This window comes from Saccopteryx leptura, chromosome 1, assembly GCF_036850995.1.
Source record: "Saccopteryx leptura isolate mSacLep1 chromosome 1, mSacLep1_pri_phased_curated, whole genome shotgun sequence".
In the NCBI taxonomy this organism is placed as follows: Eukaryota; Metazoa; Chordata; class Mammalia; order Chiroptera; family Emballonuridae; genus Saccopteryx; species Saccopteryx leptura.
Window position 1 is genome coordinate 129,572,709 of NC_089503.1, and position 23,091 is coordinate 129,595,799.

Genomic DNA, 23,091 nt, shown 5'->3' on the forward strand with positions numbered 1-23,091 from the left:
GATACTATATTAGCACATCAGTTACTAAAAATAATAATAAAACAGAACAAAATAGAACAAATATAAATTTCAATTAGAAAAATACAGAATATTAGACTCAGAAAAATCCTGAAAAAGTTTAACAGGAAAAAGTTGATACCAATTTTTTCACCTCTCTTAATATGTATTGTAGAAGCAAATTATTTACAGCTCTCTTCAAAGTTCTCACATACATACATATGTATAATCTCATCAGTCATAAATCACAGCACAAAATAAACTGTAAACACAATTCACAGGTATACAATTCTTCCCAAAGGGCTTCATGCATGCTTAAGCTTAGGCTAATGCAAAAGCTTAGGCTAAAATAATGTCTTAAAGGATCTAACGCAAGGAATTTATTATCTCTAAAAGGCCTATCAACCAATGCAAAATGAAATACAAAACCAAGTAAGAACATTTATGTGCGATATACAAAGTATGGTATTAAAAGATGTAAAAAATAACCTCACCTTTTCCCAATTGAGAAAAGCTCTCAAACAGTTCAGAACCTCTCCTTTAGCACGTTGCCTGGCAACTAGCTGCATTGCTTTACTGATCACAGATTGAGAGATAAATATATCATGCCACATGTTTGCAATAAACAAAGTCAATTTTTCTGACTCTGGAAAATCTGTAAGAAAGAAAATAAGAATAAAACTTTATGTCTGACCAAGTAAATAACACACTACAAGTAAATGTTAGTAATTTCTCTTGTGCCTTAAAAGGCCTCCTACCCAATGAGGCCCTGTTTAGGTTATTCAAAAATCAGTTTCTCTCTTCTCCACCCCCTTTTCGGCAAACTTTCTTTAATACACAGATATACATCCCTGTATGAAAAGGTCAATAAATTTTAAACCATGAAGAAAAGGCAACCATCCTCTCCAGCCTGCCCCAGTCCCAGAATACTCTCATTTGGTTAGTGTCATTTAAGGCCATTTGTGTGTGTGTGTTGTGTGTGTGTGTGCACGCGCGCGCGCACATTTACAAGAGAACTCACTTGAACAATAAAGCTTTGGTTTGAAGAGAGATTTTTTAAAATTATGGACAATAATCCTTTGCTATAAATATCTTTTCCCACAGTGTGGCTTGTGAACCATAATAAAGTTGTGGGTAAAGCATCCCAAGAGAGAAACCTGTAACACAGGGCCTGAGGTGAGAATGGGCGGTTTTGTGTGAGGACAAGCCAGAAATCCAGCTTGTGCTCAGGAGAGTCCGTGTCCTCTCCTTTTTGCTGCCCGCCCACCACTGAAAAAACCTCATGTGCGCCTGTATGCTGTTGCCATGTATCAGCCCACTGAACGCACGTATTTGGTTCTGGTGTTTAATGAAGCCCTAACAGTTAGCATAAACCTGTAACTATTTGTTGAATAAGTCAGTGACTGAAAGAGTAACCAAAGTGGCAACAAACACAGCAGCCTCATTCACAACTCCAGAAGTGATATAGTCAATTTTCCTAACTTATAAGCCCCAAACATTATAATAAAAGATTATAAATCTTTGCAATTGAGGTAAGACTTTCTGATATAGTATTAAAATGTATTTGTATACCATTTTAGTGTTTAAAAATCTCTCCAGCAATGATCTGATGAAATAAAGAATAACTCCTAATCTGATCACCAGTAGAGACCAAAGAAATGACAGTAAAGGGAAAAGAGAATCAAAGGACAGACAGCCTTTCTATACTTCTCTCCCATCTCTTCTTTTCACCAGCTTATGAATCCATCTTGTTATTTTCTATCTTTCCCAAACTACAGCAGTGTGGTTTGTCACTTACTTTAAATCATTCCTTTATCTTGTGTCAACTATATTTGACTCCAAAGTAGCTGCACAAGGATTAAAACAAATATGAAGTAATGAGAGATCCTATATTCTATACAAGTGAAATGCTGACATAAGTAAGCTGAAGTCCAGAAATTCTCCTACCAAAAACCAGGAATGAACAGGTATACCTAAGGCTTTATATGCCTTAATGTACAAGCTATTACACAACTTAAAATGATATACAGAAATTGCTTAGCTAAACACAGATTCAAGTATAATGAGGTAAAAAATCCATAATATATCTTCAATACAAGAAAAGCTGTTATATGAGCATACCTTCCTTAAGTAGGCTGTAGCAGAACAAGCGAGCTCTTTCCACGTCTCCAAGTTGACGACAAATACCCACATACACTCTGCAGAGTGCATGAATGTAATTGTGCTCCAGAGATGTCTTTTGAAGTTTTAGTTCTGAGAGAATAGAGTGAAGCAAGCACTCTGCTAAATGCTGGAGTGGGAAGAAAAAAAAATGAAAAGGCCACATACACTGACATTTATATTTAGCCTACTAAATAGCTTCAAGTTACAAAATTTAGTAACAACTGAAAAAATGAAACATGCACTCTATCAGAAGGTAGCTGAGGGCAGTAACCAGACCAATTTGCTTAATAGGTAAGCCAAAAGGCTCTCTGGGGGCTAAGAAGTTCACACCTGTTAGCTGTCCGATCAGCTATGCTGCAAGTGCTAGAAGGCAGATCTGTGCATACCTGCTGTCACTATCACTACTCCAACCAATTAGTGTCCTGGTTTTTGCTATAACAATTTGTTCCGTGAGCATGTGTTAAACCTACCCTAGTCTACTCTCAATTTCTCAACTCCAGTGTACTCTATACATTAACCCTGTTTATATCTTAAAAATATTATTAGGTGACATTTTTCTTGCTCAGGAAGAGAAGCATTAAGTAATTTGACATATTAATCCATTTGAAAATAAACATTTTTTCAAACTTACTTATACTGCTCTGTATGCTTTCTGAAAGTAAACAATCTAAGAAAAAAATTTATACCACTATGACTTGGAGAATGTGCAGATAACCAATAACCTAAGATCATATGGCACTGGAAGTCATCCACACAAGGTGTCAAAATGGGCATTTAGAAAATGTAAGCCTATAGAAGTCGTTATGAACTGTAATAGAGCTGCACAGCCCTCTCATCTTGAAATTGAACATCTGATCCTGTTTGATTTGAGACATACACTAAGGGAGGGAGAAGGAGAAACCATACCCATATGTTGTTTTTCTGAAAGGATTTCAAATGTGAGTATATGACATTATTCACAGAAAAGGAAGGCTCTATTAGGTGATAATCAGTTAACGCTTTCAAGGAAATAATTTCAAACATTTACACATCAGAATCAATGGGAAATATGCAATTTTAGTTCTGACAGATACTTTTTCTTTAAAAGTTTAAGTTGGTAGATAACCACAAATTATTACATCTCTGGTGTTATCACATCTCAAACATATAAAATCCTGGCTAGAAAAAGTCTAGATCTCAATGTTTGTATGGGTAACTGTCATTACTGAACTACTTCTGTTGGAGTCCTCTGCCACCCTCCTAACAGCAGACAGCCTGTCCCTGAGGACGATGAGCAGCTCCTAAGCTCTTAGAAAACAGCTGCCACCTACCTTCTTTGTTGTGCTGAAGTCAAAGACAACTTCTTTCTCTTGATCTCTCATTACAGGCTTTTGGGAGATATTTCCCACATACACATGACTCCGAATGACAGGCAACAGGTCAAACGAGGACTCTGAGATCTTCTTCAGGGCTTCAGCTATAGCTTTATCGTGGGACTCGACAGTTTCCTTGGGGTTCAGAGGCAACTGTGAATCTGTACTGGCAGCCAAAACAGAACCTGGTTCCTCATCAGTTACTGTGACTTCAGCTTGAGGGAGATCCCCGTGGGGTTGCTTATCATCCCCTTCTGAAGTGGCGCTCCCTATTTCTGGTTCTGGGGACCCGCTGTCCAGGCGCAATCTTTTAGCACTCCTCGGTGTGCACGCTGGCAATGTCCTTTTCCCACTTGAATCCTGTGAAGTCCCCAAATCTCTTAACTTATCCTGGTTACAATCACCACCAGAGCTGCCTCCCGTTTTGACAAAGGCGGTTGACATGGAAGTGATTGCTTTGAACCCTGTTATAGAGCTGACTGGCCCTGGTAAATTCTGACGGTCAGCAGGCGACCCCCGTGTGAGCTGAATATTCCCTTTAAGGATGTTGAGAGTGCGGGCTCTGGCAGATAACTCTGGGTACATGGTGTCAAGGATTTTAACAGAATTCTCCTGGGGCCCGGCCACAGCAGCATGGGCCGACGCACAAGCAGGCAGTCTGCCAGGCACAGGAAGGGCATGCTTTGGGGTGGTAGCACAAAACTGCAAAGGAGATGACAACATCCTCTCCCCGGCAGGTACAACAGATGGGGACAGGGACATGCATGAAGGGGAGGCACGCCCTGGATCTTCCAGCAAAGGAGACACTGTGGGTGGCACTGGGATCTCACACAATGGAGAAAGCTGGTCAGTAGGAGAGGTGGGTGAGGAAGGACTGGGACTCGATATCAGAGGAGAAACTGGGTGTGAGGTCCTGGGAGGTGTGGCAATCAAAGGAGCAAGAAGGGGTGGCAAAGGGGGCCCCACTTCCTGGCGTATTTTACTCAGAGTGTCAGCAGAACAATCTGTAGGGGTAGAGGTGTCAGCATTGGCCAGAACAGTCTGAGTTTGAGGTCTCTGGGTTTTTGTGTTACCTCTGTCCCCTGGAGATGACTGAGAAACTTCACCTGTATTAGTTTCAAGTCTGCCAGGTGCTGAACTCTTTATCGGTTTGCATGACAGATCTTTGCTCGAAATCTTTGATCGATTCTTGTTTTTGCCAAATGGCTCCAGTTTCGAGTTATAATATGTGTGATCAGACGCAACAATCTGAGACTCGAAGATTTGATCATAAATTTCAGAACTAATCCTTATGCTAGGTTTAACAGGTCTATTCCGCAAACGACTTTTATCAAAGTTAGAACTCTGACCACTGCTGGAAATATCCTCTGGGGTGTCTGGAACATTACTGCCACATGAGGGCTCCTGAAATGGAGAGCCGGGGTGGCTGGTCTCTGGGGACTTGTCCTCCACAGAAGTGACGGAAACAAAACCAGCTCCTGGCTCTCCTCCATCTGGGGAAGCAGGGTTGTCACACAGGATAACCTGGTCCATCTCTGGCATGAGAGCTACCCCATTTATGATGGTCCAGTTGTCCCCCTTTTCAATGACTACATTTTGGTCCTTGTTTATCAGCACATTTATCACTTCAGAAGTCACCGTGGATATCTGACACTGAAATGCCCTTTCTTCCTCACAACCAGCACTATGCTCAGCTATCTGCTCGGCTCCTGAGTCGGAGCACTGGGGTGGGGGCTCTGCCAGTTCTGACAAAACTTCATCCCCACCATCAATCAGCCTGGTCACACCTGAGTTTCCCTCAGGCCTATCTTGGGTGTTTTCAATAGTAGATGCCCCACTAGTGGGAGAACTGCCCTTAGTGTCCATGCCAGCTGTTGATGGGAGTGGATCTGAAGGGTGCAGCATGGAGCCACTTGTTTGCTGAGGTGAGACTTGTTCTTTTGTGTGTTCGGCTGTCAAGCTGTCCTGTATACTGAAGAGCAATAAATTACTAGCATCTTTTCCATCTGAGTCCTCATAGTTGGACTGAAGTTCTTGTCCAATCTTGGTGAGAACCTCAGACAATGTTTCCAAAGAACACTGAGTGAGCTGACTAGCATCCCTTAAAGGGCAATCCTCTTCCTCTGATTCAATCCACTCTTCACAGGTTTTGAGTGTTCCTTCTTCTTCTTCTTCTTCTTCACAGAGTTCCTTTGTGTCCTTTTCTCCTGATATTTCACTTTGCTCTAATTCTCTGTTCATTGCTTTGTTTAGGGTTTCTTTGCTAGAAAATTCTGAAACAGAGTCCCCTGAGCTATAATCTCTTAACTGACAACTTTCAAGAAACATAGCCACTTCTGATGTAGACAGTTTGTCTATCTCAGAGAGCGTACTGATGTTGAAGTCCTGCAGCGCTGAGGCCAGACAGCCCACCTCTGCAAAAGGCCTGGTCTCCGTGGCACTAGCATCTGTAGCTCCCACCTCTCTTTTGGAGACCCTGGCAGCATCCCGCTGCTGGCTACCCATCATGGCTTCAGGCTCATTTTCACCCTCGCTGCAGCTAGGGGCCTCACTCTCCTCTACTTCGGTGTCACCACCCCCCTCCCGAATGCCTGTGTAACAATACAGAGGACCAGGAAGGCTACTTTGGGGGAGAACATGTGTCTCTTCATCTTTTCTGCCAACCACGGGTAAAAAGGCAGCGCCCGTAGTGCCCGGACCTTCAGAAGAGGCACTGCCAGGAGCTGGCGACGGCTGCTCCAGGGCCTTCTCTGGGTTTTGCTCTACACTAGGAGAGTCCTTTGAAATGGCCAGCACTTCACCGTCAGACCTGCCTGTGTCTTCACAGGACATTTCTTCAACAGGAACACCTGACACTGCCATTTCTGTGGCTGGAGGAAACTTATCAGCACTCACCCCAGAGGTGTCTGGCTCTGTGGCATTTAGACATGGGCTCTGCTCCTGTAGCTCTGCCTGCACTGTGGGTTCCATCAAATTTTGGTTTGGGACTGGGATATTTTCAGAAAAGAAAGTTAATTTACTGTTTGCAGAACAATTAGAATTTTCTACTGGTAAAGAACCACTTGGAGAATCGGAATCTAATTTTCTCCAAGAGGTTGAAACGTCTAGTGAAGTCCTTTTTGTGGCAGCCACCTCCTCGATGTTCTGGGTTGTCTTCTCTCTTCCTCCACATTTTGTTCTAGGTGGCACATTATCATTTCCTGTTGCCGAGGCAGGCTTGTTCCTACGTGGTCTGAAAGGTTCCGTTCTCGCACTCTGACACGTTTCAGGCCTGGCCTGCTTAGTGATAACTGACACTTGGTTAGGCAACAATGATGCTGACCCTCTATTTTCTAAGGATGGTATTGTCTTTTTTAACTGATGGTTGGTCTCTTGTCCATGTTCTGATGTAACTCTAAGTGTTGCTTCGCCACCTCTCCTTAATAGATCACCATGGTGCCAAGAAGTGCTTTTAACAAAGCCAAAACCACTCTTGATCAAGCCAGACTGAGCTTCTTCTAATGGTGTGAAATCTGACTGACCTGGTGTGTGCTCCACTCCTGGACCCTGGCTTTCACACTGTCCATCTTTCATGGCTTTCATAAATACTGACTGAGAAGGGCCACACAATTTGGTCATGCCTTTTACAATTTTTGTACAGTCAACCCCACTGCTACTCTGACCATGAAAATCTGATGCTCCCAGTTCAGGGTTCAGAGCACACAAGCTATTCTTCAGGTCACTTGCTCCTGTAGAACACTTTGGTGGCTCAGACTGCAGACCTGACATGATTGAAGTTCTAGCTTGTAACTTCTGTTCTGAATGACAACCTTCAGGAGAAATTACTTCAGTAGAAACATGTGTATCATGACCACACTTCAACCCAGAGGAAGACTGGGTATTACTGTAGACTGACAATGCTCTTGAGGTAGAAGAAAATTTGGCTTCAACATCAAGCTCTGTTGCATCCATTACATCACCTGCACCTTCTTCAGGTTCACGTGATTCTCCTAAAACAAACCCTTGAGTATCTTCTCTTTCCTTTCCTATTTCTCTAGATAGTCCTTGAAGATGGTCAGAAACTGATATACAATCTGATTCACAAGTGATTTCACTAGTTGTCCACTTAGTAAAATCGGATTTGGGTGATCCTCTCATTCTGGATAATGGGCTCCTTCCTTCAGATATCATGAGTTCATTTAATGGCCTCTTGCCAAGGGGAGAGTAACACATGTCTAACTTGCCGAGGGCCAGCTCCTTCCCTTGTGCGAGGCTGCCAGATAACTTCTCAACATTCATTCTTCCTGTGGGTTTATGAGGTGTTTCCTCCTCAGTGGGCACTGACTTATCCAGCTCCCTAACTTCTCTTTGTCTTTTTACCTCACCTAAAATGCCTCTTTTTGTACCACTCATGAATTGAGATGACACTGTCCAATGTTTCTCAGGAGCTAAAGACAATGAGGCTAAAGGTTCACTCATTGTTGCTGTGAATGTCCCACACCCAACTGTTGTCACTTCATTTCCTTCCAAAGTCTTTAGAGCTTGGGTGACTTCATGTGTTTTGGGGTTTTCCTCCCATGTACCACTTCCTTTATTTTTTCTGGATGAGTCAAAACAATCCTGTGCCTCAGTTGTATCATCTTCTGAAACAGACTCAGCAGAATTTCTATGTTGGGCTGAGTCATTGTCACTGGAATCAGTATATTCTCCAAAGTAGGTTTCCTTAAAAAAAAAATGAGTTATACTAGTTAAGTAATTAAATACAAATTTAACCAAATATAATACAAATTAAATGCATTTTAAAAATTACATGCTTCCTGAAGAACTCTTCAGAGCACATATAGAGACAGGTAGTTTACTCTCTGGAATTGCTACAAGGGATTGGGAAGTCTCAACCACATGTAACATGTAAGACACTGCTTTGCTCTCTCCTAAAAGAAGCCCACCTCTCCCCAGTCACCCTTACTCATACCTCTTCTCCTGTAACAGGTTCTTCCAAGTTTTAGGCCACAAATGGTCTAGGGTGTGCTTTCTTCTCCTAACCTCCAAACACTCCTATTTCTCAACTACTTTCCCATCTGCTGCCAAAAAGGCTTCCAACTCTTTTCCTCCACCTCCCAGGCACTCCTCCACACGTATCTGACTCGCACCCACAGCATTGCCCTCTACACACCAACTAGGCCCTTACTCGAGGTGACAACTCATGGGCAGCTCTTGTCACACTCACAAGTGATGCACCTTGTATGCTGTTATCACCCAGACCTGCTCTACCCCTTCAATAGTGTGTGCAGTGACAGTGACAACTTTCCCTCCTGCCATCCTGTCTCCACCCCTGCTCCAGAAACCCTGCTGGACCCCCAACCACCTCCCTCTTGTACTAACTACTCCATCATATGTGGCTCACAGGTAAGCCAATACATCAACTGCCTGGCCTCCCTGTTCTATAAGGGAAAGGCAGTCTGGGGAAAAGCTGACAGAAACATTCCTATTAAAGAACTCTGTCCGCCCCTCTCGAGTTCTAAAATACAATCACCTGGTTTTCCTCCACTGTCCTGCCCCTTGTTTTCAATCTTTCCTCTTCCCTTTTTCTTTTTGGTCACATATGTACTGACAGTTTCTCAGGAATCAATCTGGGACCCCATCTCCCTCCTCTGCACTCTCACTGAATGACATTGCACAATCCCATGGCTTAAGCTGCACCCAAATGCTGATGTATCCTGAACATGTGTCTCACCACAGCCCTCCTCTGAGGCCATGTCCATAGATCTAAAATACATATTACAGATGTACACTTTAACATTTTACACATTATCTTCCCACCTAAGTAGGGCTTCTTAAATTTGTTATTTTTCAACATTCTTTTTTTTTTAATTTTTATTTATTTATTCATTTTAGAAAGGAGGGGGGGGAGAGAGAGAGAGAGGAGAGAGAGAAGGGGGGAGGAGCAGGAAGCATCAACTCTCATATGTGCCTTGACCAGACAAGCCCAGAGTTTTGAACCGGCAACCTCAGCATTTCCAGGTCAACTCTTTATCCACTGCGCCACCACAGGTCAGGCATTTTTCAACATTCTTGACTCTCCATTTCCCCTAACCACAGTGAATATCTCACCAACGGCTACTCATTAAACCTCATAACATTTTTCAAACCATCCCTACCTCTTTATAACTTTGATGGGTTAAGGTGTCAAGAATTAAAGAAACTGCTGATTAAATGATGTCCTTATTGATGCTCCTTTCCTGACTATCCCCACACCCTACCCATTCAGATAGGGACTAAAGTAAACTTTCAAATGAAAATCTATCATCAGGTTGACTTCTTGAATCCATCAAAAACTTTACATTGCCTTCCGGATAAAATGGAAAGTCATCAGGGTGCACACGGCCCTTCTAGACCTGGTGTGTGTGAATGTTCCCCAGCATCAATTTTACCCTAGTTATATACTTATGTAAAGAGCACTGTAGCCTGACCAGGCAGTGGCGCAATGGATAGAGTGTCCAACTGGGTTGCAGAGGACCCAGGTTCGAAACCACCAAGGTTGCCAGCCTGTATATGGGTTCATCTGGCTTGAGAGCAGGCTCGCTGGCTTGAGCGTGGGATCATAGACATGACCCCATGGACACTACCTTGAGCCCAAAGGTCGCTAGCTTGAAGCTCAAGGTCACTGGCTTAAGCAAGGGGTCATATGTTCTGCTGGAGCTCCCCAGTCAAGGCACATATGAGAAAACAATCAATGAACAACTGAGGAGGCGCAACAAAGAATTGATGCTTCTTATCTCTTTCTTCCTGTCTGTCTGTCCATATCTGTCCTTCTGTCTCTGTCACACACATACACACACACAAAAAGAACAATGCAACCTGAAACATCTCACTCCCTCTTCAATACTCAGCTAGGCCCTTACTTTCCAGAGGTATCTCCCACTCCTCCCCTCCACCTGGCCTCTATTCAGGACCAAGCTCGGTCTATATGTTCAGCAGAGTACACTTCCTAGCACTGAAGTGCTCTACCAAGGCTGTGTAATCACCTGTTTCTTATGGCCCAACCACCACACAAAATCCAACTAAGTGGAAACTATACCCTATGTCACCTCTGCCTTCCTAGAGCTTAGCACGATGTCTAGAACACAACAAACATGCATTAAGTTTCCTGAATGAAGTAACTCAAAGTTATTTACCTGTTCCTTAAGCCAAAAAGAATACAACTGTTTCATTAAAACTAACTTCCTAAGAAATTATAATAAACCATTCTGCAAACACACAAAAAGATTATGAGTTTATAAAGTGAAAATGGGGAATTCAGAAAACTAGGTTACTATATATTATATACATGATTTTACCCATCTCTGGCATACTCCATGGCTGCAAAACTGTATTTAATTCATTCTATATCTGTTTAGTGCCAGGCACGAGAGAGAAGAACAAACAATTAAGACACAGTCCTCCCACAGGAGACTTACAATCTGATTGTGGATAAAGACAAACTTGCAACCATAACAGAAAGTGAAAATGTCATATGAAACATGTTGGTCCTCAGGGCTCTGGCAGGCCTGTTAAATTCTCTTATTACTCCCTAATAAAATCGGATCTGAGTTCCACAAATGTTCTCCAATTATGGCTAACATAATAGAATAGACACTGTGCCCACTTGGTGACTCAAATTCAAAGTGCAAACTCACAGGTGCAAGCAAAGAAGGTAAGGTGCCCTGACGTGGTAAGGACCCCAGAGGGGGTGATGGCACTGGAGACAAAAGAGGAGGGGGAAGTTTGAAGAAGTCAACTGCAGCTTGAAGATCTTCATCAAAAAAGTGATCGCGGTCTGGTAAGTCAGCACTTTCCTCATCATTCCTCTGCATTAGAGCCTCAGGAGGCCTCTCCTCACTGTGGTGAGCTTCTGCACTGGGCCTCTCTCTTCCCGCACTTTCCTGTGTGGAGAAGCCACCCTCTATCTCCACGGACATCTCTGGCAGACACGTCTGCACAGCAGAGGCTCTGGGAGGACTGCCTTCCACCTGGGTGGGTGTGTCATCCTCCCTGGACTCTCTGGGTCTGGGCTGTTCTTGGGCAGGTTTTGCTGTAGAAAAAAAGTAAGTACCAAGTATTTATAATATCAGGAAAACTTTTTTAAAAATCCCAACTTACTCTAACAGTTCAAAATGCTTGTAATATTACGTCCAAGTAAAAACTTATTTTAGAGAACTGATTCCTTTCTAAAGACTATCCTAAAATATTTGAACATACTTCACATAAGCCTTCTTCGCTCCCAACAAACAGGATGAGAAGACAGGTGGATAAATGGATGGATGGGTGGGATACTCATGACCTCTCCACAGCATAAAGCACCCACAACAGTGTTACAGGTGCTGGGCCCTCATGACAAGTGCACTCTCTTGGTGAGCCAGTAGTACCTACAACCAGTAGTACCTGGGAGAAACAGCTTTGTGCATGAATGTTGGCAGGGAACATAATTTCCTGTCTAATAAGCGATCTAAAATCAAGCCTATCCTACGACATTTATACAATGCTCTAATTAAGGAACTAGGTCACATGAACACTTTTTAGTATAAGCAACAGAAAAGTTATTATAAAAAGCCAATGCTTTTTGTGTCTGGATTTTGGTGAACTGCAGTGGTGCTAATTATTAGTAAAGACATGTGAGCCCTGGGAAATAATTAGAAACATCTATTTGTATATTTGAAAGCTGTAAAAATATGTATTACAGAAGGACTCAGGACTCCTAGGAGAAGTGGCTGATACAGGGTTGGGGAGAGGAATACAAGCTGGGCCTGAAACATCCTGCAGTCTCAGAAAGTAAGGAGGTACTCAGAACACAAGGCTACACAGAAAGGGCCCAGGAGCCAACCGTAAAAACCAAAGCTGGGCCAATCTGAGTAATACATAATGGCAGTGCTAAATTATGATGCATAAAATAATACCCATGAGACTATACTGACAAATAAAAAAGTGAATGACTAAATAAATGGTAGAAAAGGGATAGTCTTTCTTATAGAAGAATTCCAGGTAATAAATGCAAAAGACGTGAGGGGAAACACAACAAAATCTAATGGACAAAGTAGTCATTATAGTAAATAAGATCCACAAATGGCTGCTAAAATCAGTGGGCTAAGTTGCAGAAAAAAAGAGTATTTGCAGAGTGTCAAAGAATCTTCCTGAAAATAATTAATAGCAACTTTACAATGGAGAAACCTGGCAGATGCCCCCTTAAGCCAGTGACCAAGATTAACATCTCCACATCCCCTATTCCCAGGTACAGCACCCTAAATAGGCAGAGTGCATTATCACGATGGAGTTCTTCCCGTAATACATGGCCTCAACCGAATACGTGAAAACATCAGATAAGCTAAAACTGACAGGCTTTCTACAAAATCATCCACACTCTCTAAAAGTATAAAAAACACGAGAGACAGGAAAGACAGATGAACTGCCAGGCTGGGGGAGATTAAAGAATGATGGCTAAATGTAATATGGGATCTTGGAAAGGAAAAATGACATTGGTAGGAACAGTTGAAACTCAGCTGAGGTTTATTTCCATTAACAGTACTAGGCTAAGTATTCTGGTTTTGATTACTGGTGATTAAAAACATTAAACTTCAGGAAAGCTGGATGAGGGGTAATAAGGCAATCTTCTGCATTATATTTGTCATTTTCTCATATGAAAACAAACAAAAGAATATATTTTATGGTAGATATTTTCCATTCTACTTGAAAAAGCTAACATTAAGAAAGACTTAATCCTTGAAATAGTTTATTTTTAAATAAACATATAAAAGTATTAAATGAAATGTCCCTTTTAATAACTTTTAATAACATAAAATCAAGTGCTTACAATAAAGTAGGACCACTGACTAATACAGAAGACTGAAAAGGACACCAGGCTGCTTCTGCCTAAACAGAGAATAGGTAAATTCTACACTGAGGAGGATAATTTAGCAGGCGCAGGCTCCACCTGCTTATATTACCAGAGCTACTACCCAGGAGATAATGTGAGGAGAGACAGTCCCTTTAAAAGAACTACATCAAAAATTTTCTGTTGGCCTCACAAGTTCTGAAATCCACAAAAATGAGAATCATGAACTTGCCTATGAACGTTTTCCTTAGGGAACGTCACTTTAGAGCCTGGGAGGAAAAACTAGGTGCATGTCTCTACAAACTTAGATCTTCAATATCTTTTTTTTTTTTATAGCAGCAAATCTAAGAAACTAGTAAACAAAAAGAAGTTAAGAACTTTAATCTTATGCAAGACAACAATCTTCTCCCTTTCCACTGCAAGTGACTAATATCTAATTCCAAATCTTAAATTTTGAATACACTGTAACTGAGAATGTGGTAGAAAGCCTCCGTGACTCTACTGCAAATCAAGATACACCACAGATTAAGGCAAATCTCTGGAAATGTATTAGCTAAGTGTGCTGCAGAAAATAATGGGATATGAGTTTTTTACCTAATCACATCAGTATCCTAAAGGAGGCTACGAAGGCAGAGTAGATTTTAACTAAAATTTCAACCAAGGTAACTAATAAGTTACACATAAAGCAAGTTGAGCTAATTGGATAGATAGAACTCATAAAATGACTGGGAAAGCTGGTATGTCCTTAGTCTTCTGCACAGACCTGCCAAATACACCTCCATTGTGGGTCCTGCCAGTTTCTTTGAATGTTCTCCGATGAAAGCCACTATTAAAAATTAAAACCCAGGCCCTGGCTGGTTGGCTCAGTGGTAGAGCGTTGGCCTGGCGTGCAGAAGTCCCGGGTTCAATTCCCGACCAGGGCACACAGGAGAAGCGCCCATCTGCTTCTCCACCCCTCCCCCTCTCCTTCCTCTCTGTCTCTCTCTTCCCCTCCCACAGCCGAGGCTCCATTGGAGCAAAGATGGCCCAAGCACTGGGGATGGCTCCTTGGCCTCTGCCCCAGACGCTAGAGTGGCTCTGGTCGCAACAGAGTGATGCCTCGGAGGGGCAGAGCATCGCCCCCTGGTGGGCAGAGCGTTGCCCCCTGGTGGGCAGGCCGGGTGGATCCCGGTCGGGTGCATGCGGGAGTCTGTCTGACTGTCTCTCCCTGTTTCCAGCTTCAGAAAAAAATACAAAAAAAAAAAAAAATTAAAACCCAAATGCATTTACTGAGATTGGTAGAAGTCACACTGCAGTTTTATATAATTAAAAGTACCCATGCTAAGCTTGGTTCATTCTTTAGTAGAAACAGACAATAAAAACTAAAAGCAGACAATACCCATGGCAAACATCTCTACTTTCATGTACAATATGTACTTCTGGAAGCTTCTCTCTCACCTGGGACACAGCTGCTCCTTTCACCAGGTACTCTGTGTGCTGTGTTTATACAGAGCCAGAGTTCCTTCAGAAGTAGTTTTACTTTTCCTGGAAAAGAGAATGAAGTATTAAAGACATATTAGTTGGCTCCATCTATGCAAGGCCAAAAGATAGATAGTCCTGTGAAATCAGGACTTACGGGGAATTGAGAAAACAAAGTAACTTAAAAATCTTCCCAAGTCAGCCATTGTGAATAATTCAGTTAGCTACTGACAGAAAGATCTTTAATGCTCTAGCCAAATATTGATGGTTGAATACAGGCTTGGGTTTTGTTTGAGGAAAGAGGGAATACGGGAGTCAAAACACCAAATCTACATGTTGTTAATGGCTTCTACCACCTTTACATGTATGTGTGGAACAAATACAGCTTTGCCCTGTGCGTTTTACACAAGAGTGATACAGGATCAGGGAAGAAAGCAGATTTAATGGCTGATATAAGAGATTTGGGCTCTATGTATTCTGCAAAGAAAAAGAGAGCAGTATCTCCTCAGTTACCTGAGGTTAACAGAAAAGCCTCAGAGTCGACCATGCTTCAATCAACTTGGGGGCCTCACAGAGCACAGAAAAACCATTAGAGGTCTCAAGGAAAAAGGAGGTGGGAGATAAAATGTGTGTGCGTAAACATAATGGATACGGAGAGAGAATTATACAAAGAAGCATATGCTTTTAAAAGCAAAGCAAAGCCTTGGAATTTTTATAAATTTTCAAACGGTTCTATCTGGATTCCTAAAACAGTTAAGAACCACTGGTTCAAGATGAAAGGTCAACAGTAGTTATAAGTAAGACAGACCCAATCAAGTTCACAGAACATTAAGAATATTAACTGCAGTATTAAAATGAGTTTAACATTAATATACAAATTTAAAAAAAAAACCTTCCAAAGCAAAATTTATTCATAAAAATATCAAAAGCTTGCGAAATCTGCAGAAAAAGCCCAAATTAAAATTCAATTAATAAGCTATAAGTATTAGGCAATTTCAGGCCACCTCAAAGTTCTATTACAGTTTCCTTGAACTTAAGTTCTTAAATTAACCTGAAGTACGTACTAAAAATACAGAAATCTTTAATCCAGTCTAGAGAGGTTAAAGCCAAGGAATCAAGAATTTTGAGTAGGTCAACCTGTGGAAGCTGGTGAACTGCACCACATCAAATAACAAGGTTCAGAGAGACAGGAGCAGAGGGGAGGACAGAGGCATCGGGTGGGTTTGAAAAGCGGGGCATTTCCAATATCCCCTAAGACAATCAACCTCTGAACATTGTCATGTGAGAGGCACATCCATTTTTGAGTTCCAAATTCTGTGATTCAAGCAGCTTATCTACATTGTGATTTAACCTACCCCAAAGCCTGCTTCCAAACACTGTAATCCCCTTTGCTTAAATGACCTGACCAGGATCCCTGCTTATTACGTATACCCAAAGCAGCAAACAAGGAAACCTTGAAAAAAAAGAAAAAAAGTTACTTTTCTATTCTTATGGAGGCTATTAATCAGAGCTACGCCTATTCAAACTGAGCACTAATTCATTCATTCTAATCTACAAAAGTTACCATCCCCAGCAAAGCAAAAAAAAAAAAAATCTTCATTGTGTCTTCATTACTTGAGAAGAGAAAACCTCATAAACTGAACCACACACACCTTATACTTTTAAAGCACTTCCTTTATCAAAATCTAAGGCATCTGTCAATACTTTTGGACTTTTCTGTTCCACTGACTTGTCAGTTTCCACATAAATATATTTCTTTAATCACAATATTTACTTATGTTTTAATATCTGCTCAAATTTTTCCTTTTCAAAAATATTATTATTCTGAACACTGAACACCTATTCCTCCAGATAAAGCTTCACCATCTGCTTGTCCTTTCCCATATAAAACCTCAGTGGGATTTTAAGTGAGACCGCATATTTCTGAATACATTGGGGGAAATCCACATCCTTATCTGGAGTCTCTCAATCCAGGAACATAAAATGTTCATTTACATATTCAGGTCTTAATGCTCTTCAGGAGTGCTTCTCAGTTAACCTCAGAGGCACAGCATACTGCTTTTAGGTCTCCTAGATACTGCTGGCTCTGTCGCCATCTGAGAATGGGTTGTTCTTATTCCATTCCTGCTCTAATAGTTACATGACATGTGTGTTCGATGTTTATATCTCCACTGTCCCACCTCCTACAGTTGTATTTTCCGGCTGAGACTTTTCAATTTTCTAATCATATCATTTGAAATTATGACAATTCTGACTGTTCTTTATTAGTATATACAGCTCCTAGTCTTTTGTTTACTCTCCCTCACTGCCTGAGGCCTCACATATATACAAAACAGAGATATAAGCACGCTTGTCTTGTTCCTGACAGCAATGTTCCTGTCTCACATTTCTCAAGTGCAAATTATTTTTTTTATTACATCACCAAATTTTTTATGAGGAATTAGTGCTGAATTGAGACAATTTTTCTCCTAACCAACCAGTTGTTGCAGTATTCCTCAGAGAAATTCTTAAGAATTTGTCTGTATTCTCAATGACTAGTATAGATTTGAGTTCTTATATCCCCCTAAGTGACAGAAATCTGAGTATTGAGAATGTGATGTTATTCTTAACTGATTCTGGTACAGGAATATGCTAGTCTAAGAAAATAAGACAGATAGCACTGCATATTTTTCTACATTCTGAAACAAAATAATACATTCATTTTCACTGAAGGCTTTACGGAACTCATCTGCATCTGTAAGCCACCTGGATCTTCTATGGTGTTAGAGATTTAACTAATTTTTTCACTTTTATTTCTTCCAGGTTACTTTTCTGATAATCAGATAATACTCTGAGTCAAATTCAGTATGTTTTCATAGAAAATTGCCCATTTCATTAACATGATCAAGTCTGCATATAAATTTGTGAATTAAGAATCTCCAACTATAATATAAATTTTATGTTTATTATAATCATTGTAACTTACATCCTGACTCTGAAGATTTTTGTATATATATTAAAAAAAAAAAAAAAAAAAAGATTCTCCAACTATAGCCCTGGCTGGCTGTCTCAGTGGTAGAGCGTCAGCCTGGCGTGTAGGAGTCCTGGGTTCAAATCCCGGCCAGGGCACACAGGAGAAGTGGCCATCTGCTTCTCCACCCCTCTCCTTCTCCTTCCTATCTGTCTCTCTCTTCCCCTCCCACAGCCAAGGCTCCATTGGAGCAAAGTTGGCTCGGGCGCTGAGGATGGCTCCATGGCCTCTGCTTCAGGTGCTAGAATGGCTCTGGTCGCAACAGAGCAACGCCCCAGATGGGCAGAGCATCGCCCCCTGGTGGGCATGCCAGGTGGATCCCGGTCGGGCGTATGTGGGAGTCTGTCTGACTGCCTCCCCGTTTCCAACTTCAGAAAAATACAAAAAAAACCAACAACAAAAAAAGATTCTCCAACTATAATTTTATAGCTTTCAATCCCTGATGTTGGATTTTTATTCCTTTCTTTCTTGATCAGACTCACCAGTATTACAAAGAACCAGTAACTGGTTTTAAGGGTCTCAAATCAATTGCTTACTTTCCTGTCTCATTAACTTACGTTTTCATCTTAATCAACTGTTTCTTCTATTTTCCTGAGATGTCTACTGTATTTTCCTACCTTCTAAATCATTCATTTTCTGTAATTCTTGCTTTCTAAAATAATCAATGAAGACCACAAATCATTCCTTTGAAATACCATATTGGCAATGCCTCAAAAATTTAATAAATACTGCCTTCTTGTTGTTTATTTCCAAAACAGTTTAGTATTTACATTTTTATCTTGTTATCCAAGAGGAATTTGTTTGGTTTATGTGTTTACACTTACCAGACAGATAAAATTTTGGGGCATGGGAAATATTTTTACTAGTATCTTATTAAACATCAATATCTTAGTGTTTTATATAATATTAGTAAATAGTCAGCTTTTACATGTTTTATTTTATATCATAGGATTATGGTTTAAGAGTCATATTATATGTAAATCATCAATTTTGCAGTTATGATTCAAATTCTATCTCCTATTTTGTCTGTATTGCTATTTATGAGAAACGTAAATCTTCATGAAACAGATTTGGCCATTACCCCTAGAATTTCCAAGTGTTTTACATGACATAGTTTCATGCTCTTTGATCCATGATAGCAGTCTCTTCTCTGTAAACTATACCTTTAATCAATCTAGATATTCCTTTTTAATCCATGTAAACTCATTTCTAGGCTTGAATTATTTTTTACCTTACATTACAAATTTCAAGTTAGCATTTGCTTGGAATTTCTCCATTCATCCCTTTATACTAATCTTTCTACTTCACTTGATTTTAAATGCATTTCCTATCAGAGATGGAAATCATACACAAAAGTCATGCTCAACATTGGGAAAGCCTTTGCAATATAAATACCATATCTATGCTCTGCTCTGGGATGTTTCCTTCTATTATTTCTTGATCACCTTCCTCCTTCGGCTCTGTTCTCCTGAGAAGACTTAACAGATGACTACATATTATGACATCCAGCTATATACTCCAGATTCTTATCTTTTCTCTAATACTTTTTATTTCCTTGTTCTTTTTTCCCATTTTCTCAGAGATACCCACAATAGGTCTGCTATCTTTTATTTGTCCACTGAACCTTTCAGCCTTTCTAGTGGGTATATTTCTAGTCAGATTTTTAATGGTTCAGAACCTCAACTCCAATTTTATAGTAGCAGCCTATGTACATGCTCTTAGACTGCTTCTAAGGATACAACTCAATTTCTAATATTTTATGTGGTTCATAATTTCATACTGTTTCCTCAGGGACCAGCTCTTCTTGAGTTTTGGTGCTTTTTTTCTTGCCACTGCTTTTTCTCTGTTTTGGATGAAAGTTTAGGCAGGACATCTTTGATAACCTGAGTATGTTTCCTCAGCCTACATTTTTAGTCCTATACTCGCAGTAAATGTAGGTTCTCACTCATTAGCCCATAGAACCCTGCCTTCAGATGGGAGACAAAGTAAACTCTGTTGTGAGGACTTACATGGAATATATACGGTCTACTGGAAAGTTCTGTCCGTTTTTGGAATAAAACAAAATACAAATTTTTCTTACCGTCAATAAACTTTATTAAATAATATAATTGCCATTATTATTAATGATTTCTTGCCAGCATGAGGGCAATTTGTATATCCCATTTTTGAAAAATGTTTTATCTTTTGATGTGAGAAACTGAACCAGTGCGTGTTTGATATCTTCTTCATTTTTGAATTTTTTGCCCTTCAAAAAATTTTGTAAGGACAAAAACAAGTGATAGTCGGAGGGTGCTAAGTCCGGGGAATATGGTGGATGCGACAGAATTTCCCAGCCTAGTTCTGCAATTTTTTGAGGAGTCCTCAAAGCAGCATGTGGCCTGGCATTATCATGATGCAGTATGATGTTCTTCCTATTGAACATCACTGGCCTCTTTTCTTGGACTGCTGTCTTTAAATTATCCAGTTGCTGACAATACTTCTCTGAACTGAGCTTTTCGTTCGGTTTTAAAAGCTCATAATGTATTGGTCCTCGAACGTCCCACCATATACACAACATTCTCTTACTCAGAGTCAAATTTGGTTTAGAGGTGGAAGGGCTAGGTTTTCCGGGTTCACAATATGCCCTTTTCCTTACGATGTTTTTATAGGTAATCCACTTTTCATCCCCAGTTATCATCGGGTTCAAGAAGGGCTCGATTTTGTTCCGAGCAAGCAGAGATGTGCATATGACGACTCAATCATCCAAATTCTTCTGACTTAATTCATGTGGCACCCATCTTGAATATTTCCACACCAATCCTATCTTCCGAATATGGTCCAAAATGGTTTGCTGAACTGAATTAAGCCTTTCTGCAATCTCTGATGTTGTCAGAAAAGGATCTTGCTCCAACATGGTCTTAACAACATCGTCATCGATCAAAGATGGTCGCCCAGAACGTGGCTTATCAGAAAGGTCGAAATCACCTGTTTCGAATTTTTCGAACCATCTTCTGCATGTCCTATCAGAAACTGTACTTTCACCAAACACTTTCAATAAATTTCTACATGCTTCTGTAGCATTTCTTCCTTGTTGAAATTCGTAAAAATTACAGTGGCGTAAATGAACTTTATCAGTAGCCATGTGTACACTATCGCTTCACACATAAGACTAACGTGAATCAACTTTGTTTTAGTTAATTTGCTACGTCAGTATGTATACATTAAGTCAGGGGTCTCAAACTCAACTCAGCATGTGGGCCGCAGAGCAAGATCACAGCCGTTCGGCGGCCGCACTAGGTCTACAAAAGGCAACTGTTACACAACACTTTTCTCACTGCAGTTGAAAACAAAAAAAAATCAGTACAACAAGCACAATCATACATGCAGTTTACTCAGTGTCACAAAACGACCAGAAACTGTAGTTCGCATCACAACTGCTGTTAACTAAGCTAATATCTAGCTAGGATGCTAGAGAAATGAAAAATACAAGTAGGCCCCTAGGCTTACTTAATTTTATCCAAAATATTTTGAACTTCGTGGATTAGTCTGCGGGCCGCACAAAATTATTCGGCGGGCCGCATGCAGCCCGCGGGCCGCGAATTTGAGACCGCTGCATTAAGTGATAAAAATAGAGAAGCACACATGCGCCAAATAAACATGTGCTTACGTGTCAAAACTTGTTGTGACAGAAACAGACAGAACTTTCCAGTAGACCTGATATAAACATCTCAATTTCTGGGACAAGAAACAGCTATCCTTCAAAGTAACCATAATTCCCCAAATTTTTCCAGCACTTTGGGTGCCTCTCATGGTGTAACTAAGACAACTGAACTTTGGGTCACAGTCTGTGGACAAATGTCAGAAACTATTTCTGAACCCTGCAGTTGCACACTTTCACCTCTTAATCAATGGTGTGGAAATGCGGCTCTTGTGCGCCTCCCCCCCACCCCCCCACCCCTGCTTTGAGGAAACACAGGGATTCTATCATAAAGACTTACTTTTTGAGGTTGCTATTTTCTCTGTAATTTGGGATTTAATTACCAACTGACACCAACTGCTTTACATTTCCTCATTAATTTCTCCCACTAGTGCTAAACTTTTAAGTATCAAGAAGAGCTACATTTCATTATCTGCCATTTTTACTGGCATTTGAAAGGAAGGAAAGGCAAAAGTAGACTCAGGCAGCCTTTTTTAAAGTGAAATCAGCACTGCCTAATATGTACATCTCTTTCAGACGTCAAGTAATAACAAAGAAAAGCATTCAAGATACATTTAAAAATTGGGAATTAAACCCATCAAGGTTCACAGTTTAATAATCAGCAGATTCCTAAAGACTTTATTTATTTGGAAAAAGTAAAATGCACAACAAACAATATCCCTGCCCTCATAGTAAGGAAAGATAAAAACAAAACAATTTTACTTGAGATAGTAACACGTTTTTTGAAGAAAATAAAACAGAAGTAGGAACAGGGAGCAACTATAAGAAGGGGGTGGGAGGGCCAGGTTGGAAATAGTAAGGCCTGAGAAGAGCCAAATCCTAGAGCAAACCTGTCAGTTAAAAAGAGAACATTAAATTCAACAGCTGACTGTTACCTGGGAAAGTCAAGTGTTGTCCAGCACTCATTCTCAGCAACAGCTATTACTAAGTCTCACTTTCCACACAAAAGAGCAGGAAGAATGAAGTCAAAAGCACACAAATTATGTATCAGTGACTGTGATAAATCAGTGCCCAGGCAACCGTGAAATGCTAAAGCCTTAAACCACGGGAAAAAAATGATCCCATGCTATTAAAAATATATATATTAAATGAAGAATAAAAGGATAAAGGAGACTTCTGGAGATACTCTACATTGTACACAATAATATAGGTGGTTTTAATAATACCTATTTAGAAAAATACGTTAGTGACATGAAAACACCATTATTTACATTTTAAATTTATTTCTAACAAAAAAAGAGAGGGTTGACAGAGAAGAAACTCATAATCCCCCTTTTAAAAATAGAGAACAAAAACACCAAGAAGAAAAGTAAGAGTATAGAAAAAATATTAAAGTGAAAACCCCAATTTCTCAACTTCCAGGGTTCTGTCTCCTAAGATCACTCAGGGATAAAAGGTGCACTTGCATCTGTAATCTCCTTGTGATTTTTGTGACTACCACTTTACTTTTCCTTGTAATTTTTGGACTTCCCTAAATTATTCTGCCTTTTTTTTTTTTTAATTTATGTATTGACTTTAGAGGGAGAGAAAGGGAAAGAGAGATACAGAAACAGTGATATGTTCCTGTGTG

General features: G+C 40.4%; 1 protein-coding gene across 1 annotated transcript in view; it reads right to left on the minus strand.

Annotated features, from left to right (window-relative positions):
* Window positions 1-23,091, minus strand: part of ICE1 (interactor of little elongation complex ELL subunit 1) — a 65,577-nt gene that overhangs the window by 20,401 nt on the left and 22,085 nt on the right. The window contains exons 11-15 of the mRNA XM_066374779.1: window positions 14,794-14,880; window positions 11,168-11,562; window positions 3,471-8,213; window positions 2,119-2,287; window positions 492-652 (exon numbers count right to left, since the gene is read on the minus strand). Of these exons, the coding sequence (XP_066230876.1) occupies window positions 492-652; window positions 2,119-2,287; window positions 3,471-8,213; window positions 11,168-11,562; window positions 14,794-14,880 (5,555 nt within the window). The remainder of the gene's footprint in view (window positions 1-491; window positions 653-2,118; window positions 2,288-3,470; window positions 8,214-11,167; window positions 11,563-14,793; window positions 14,881-23,091) is intronic.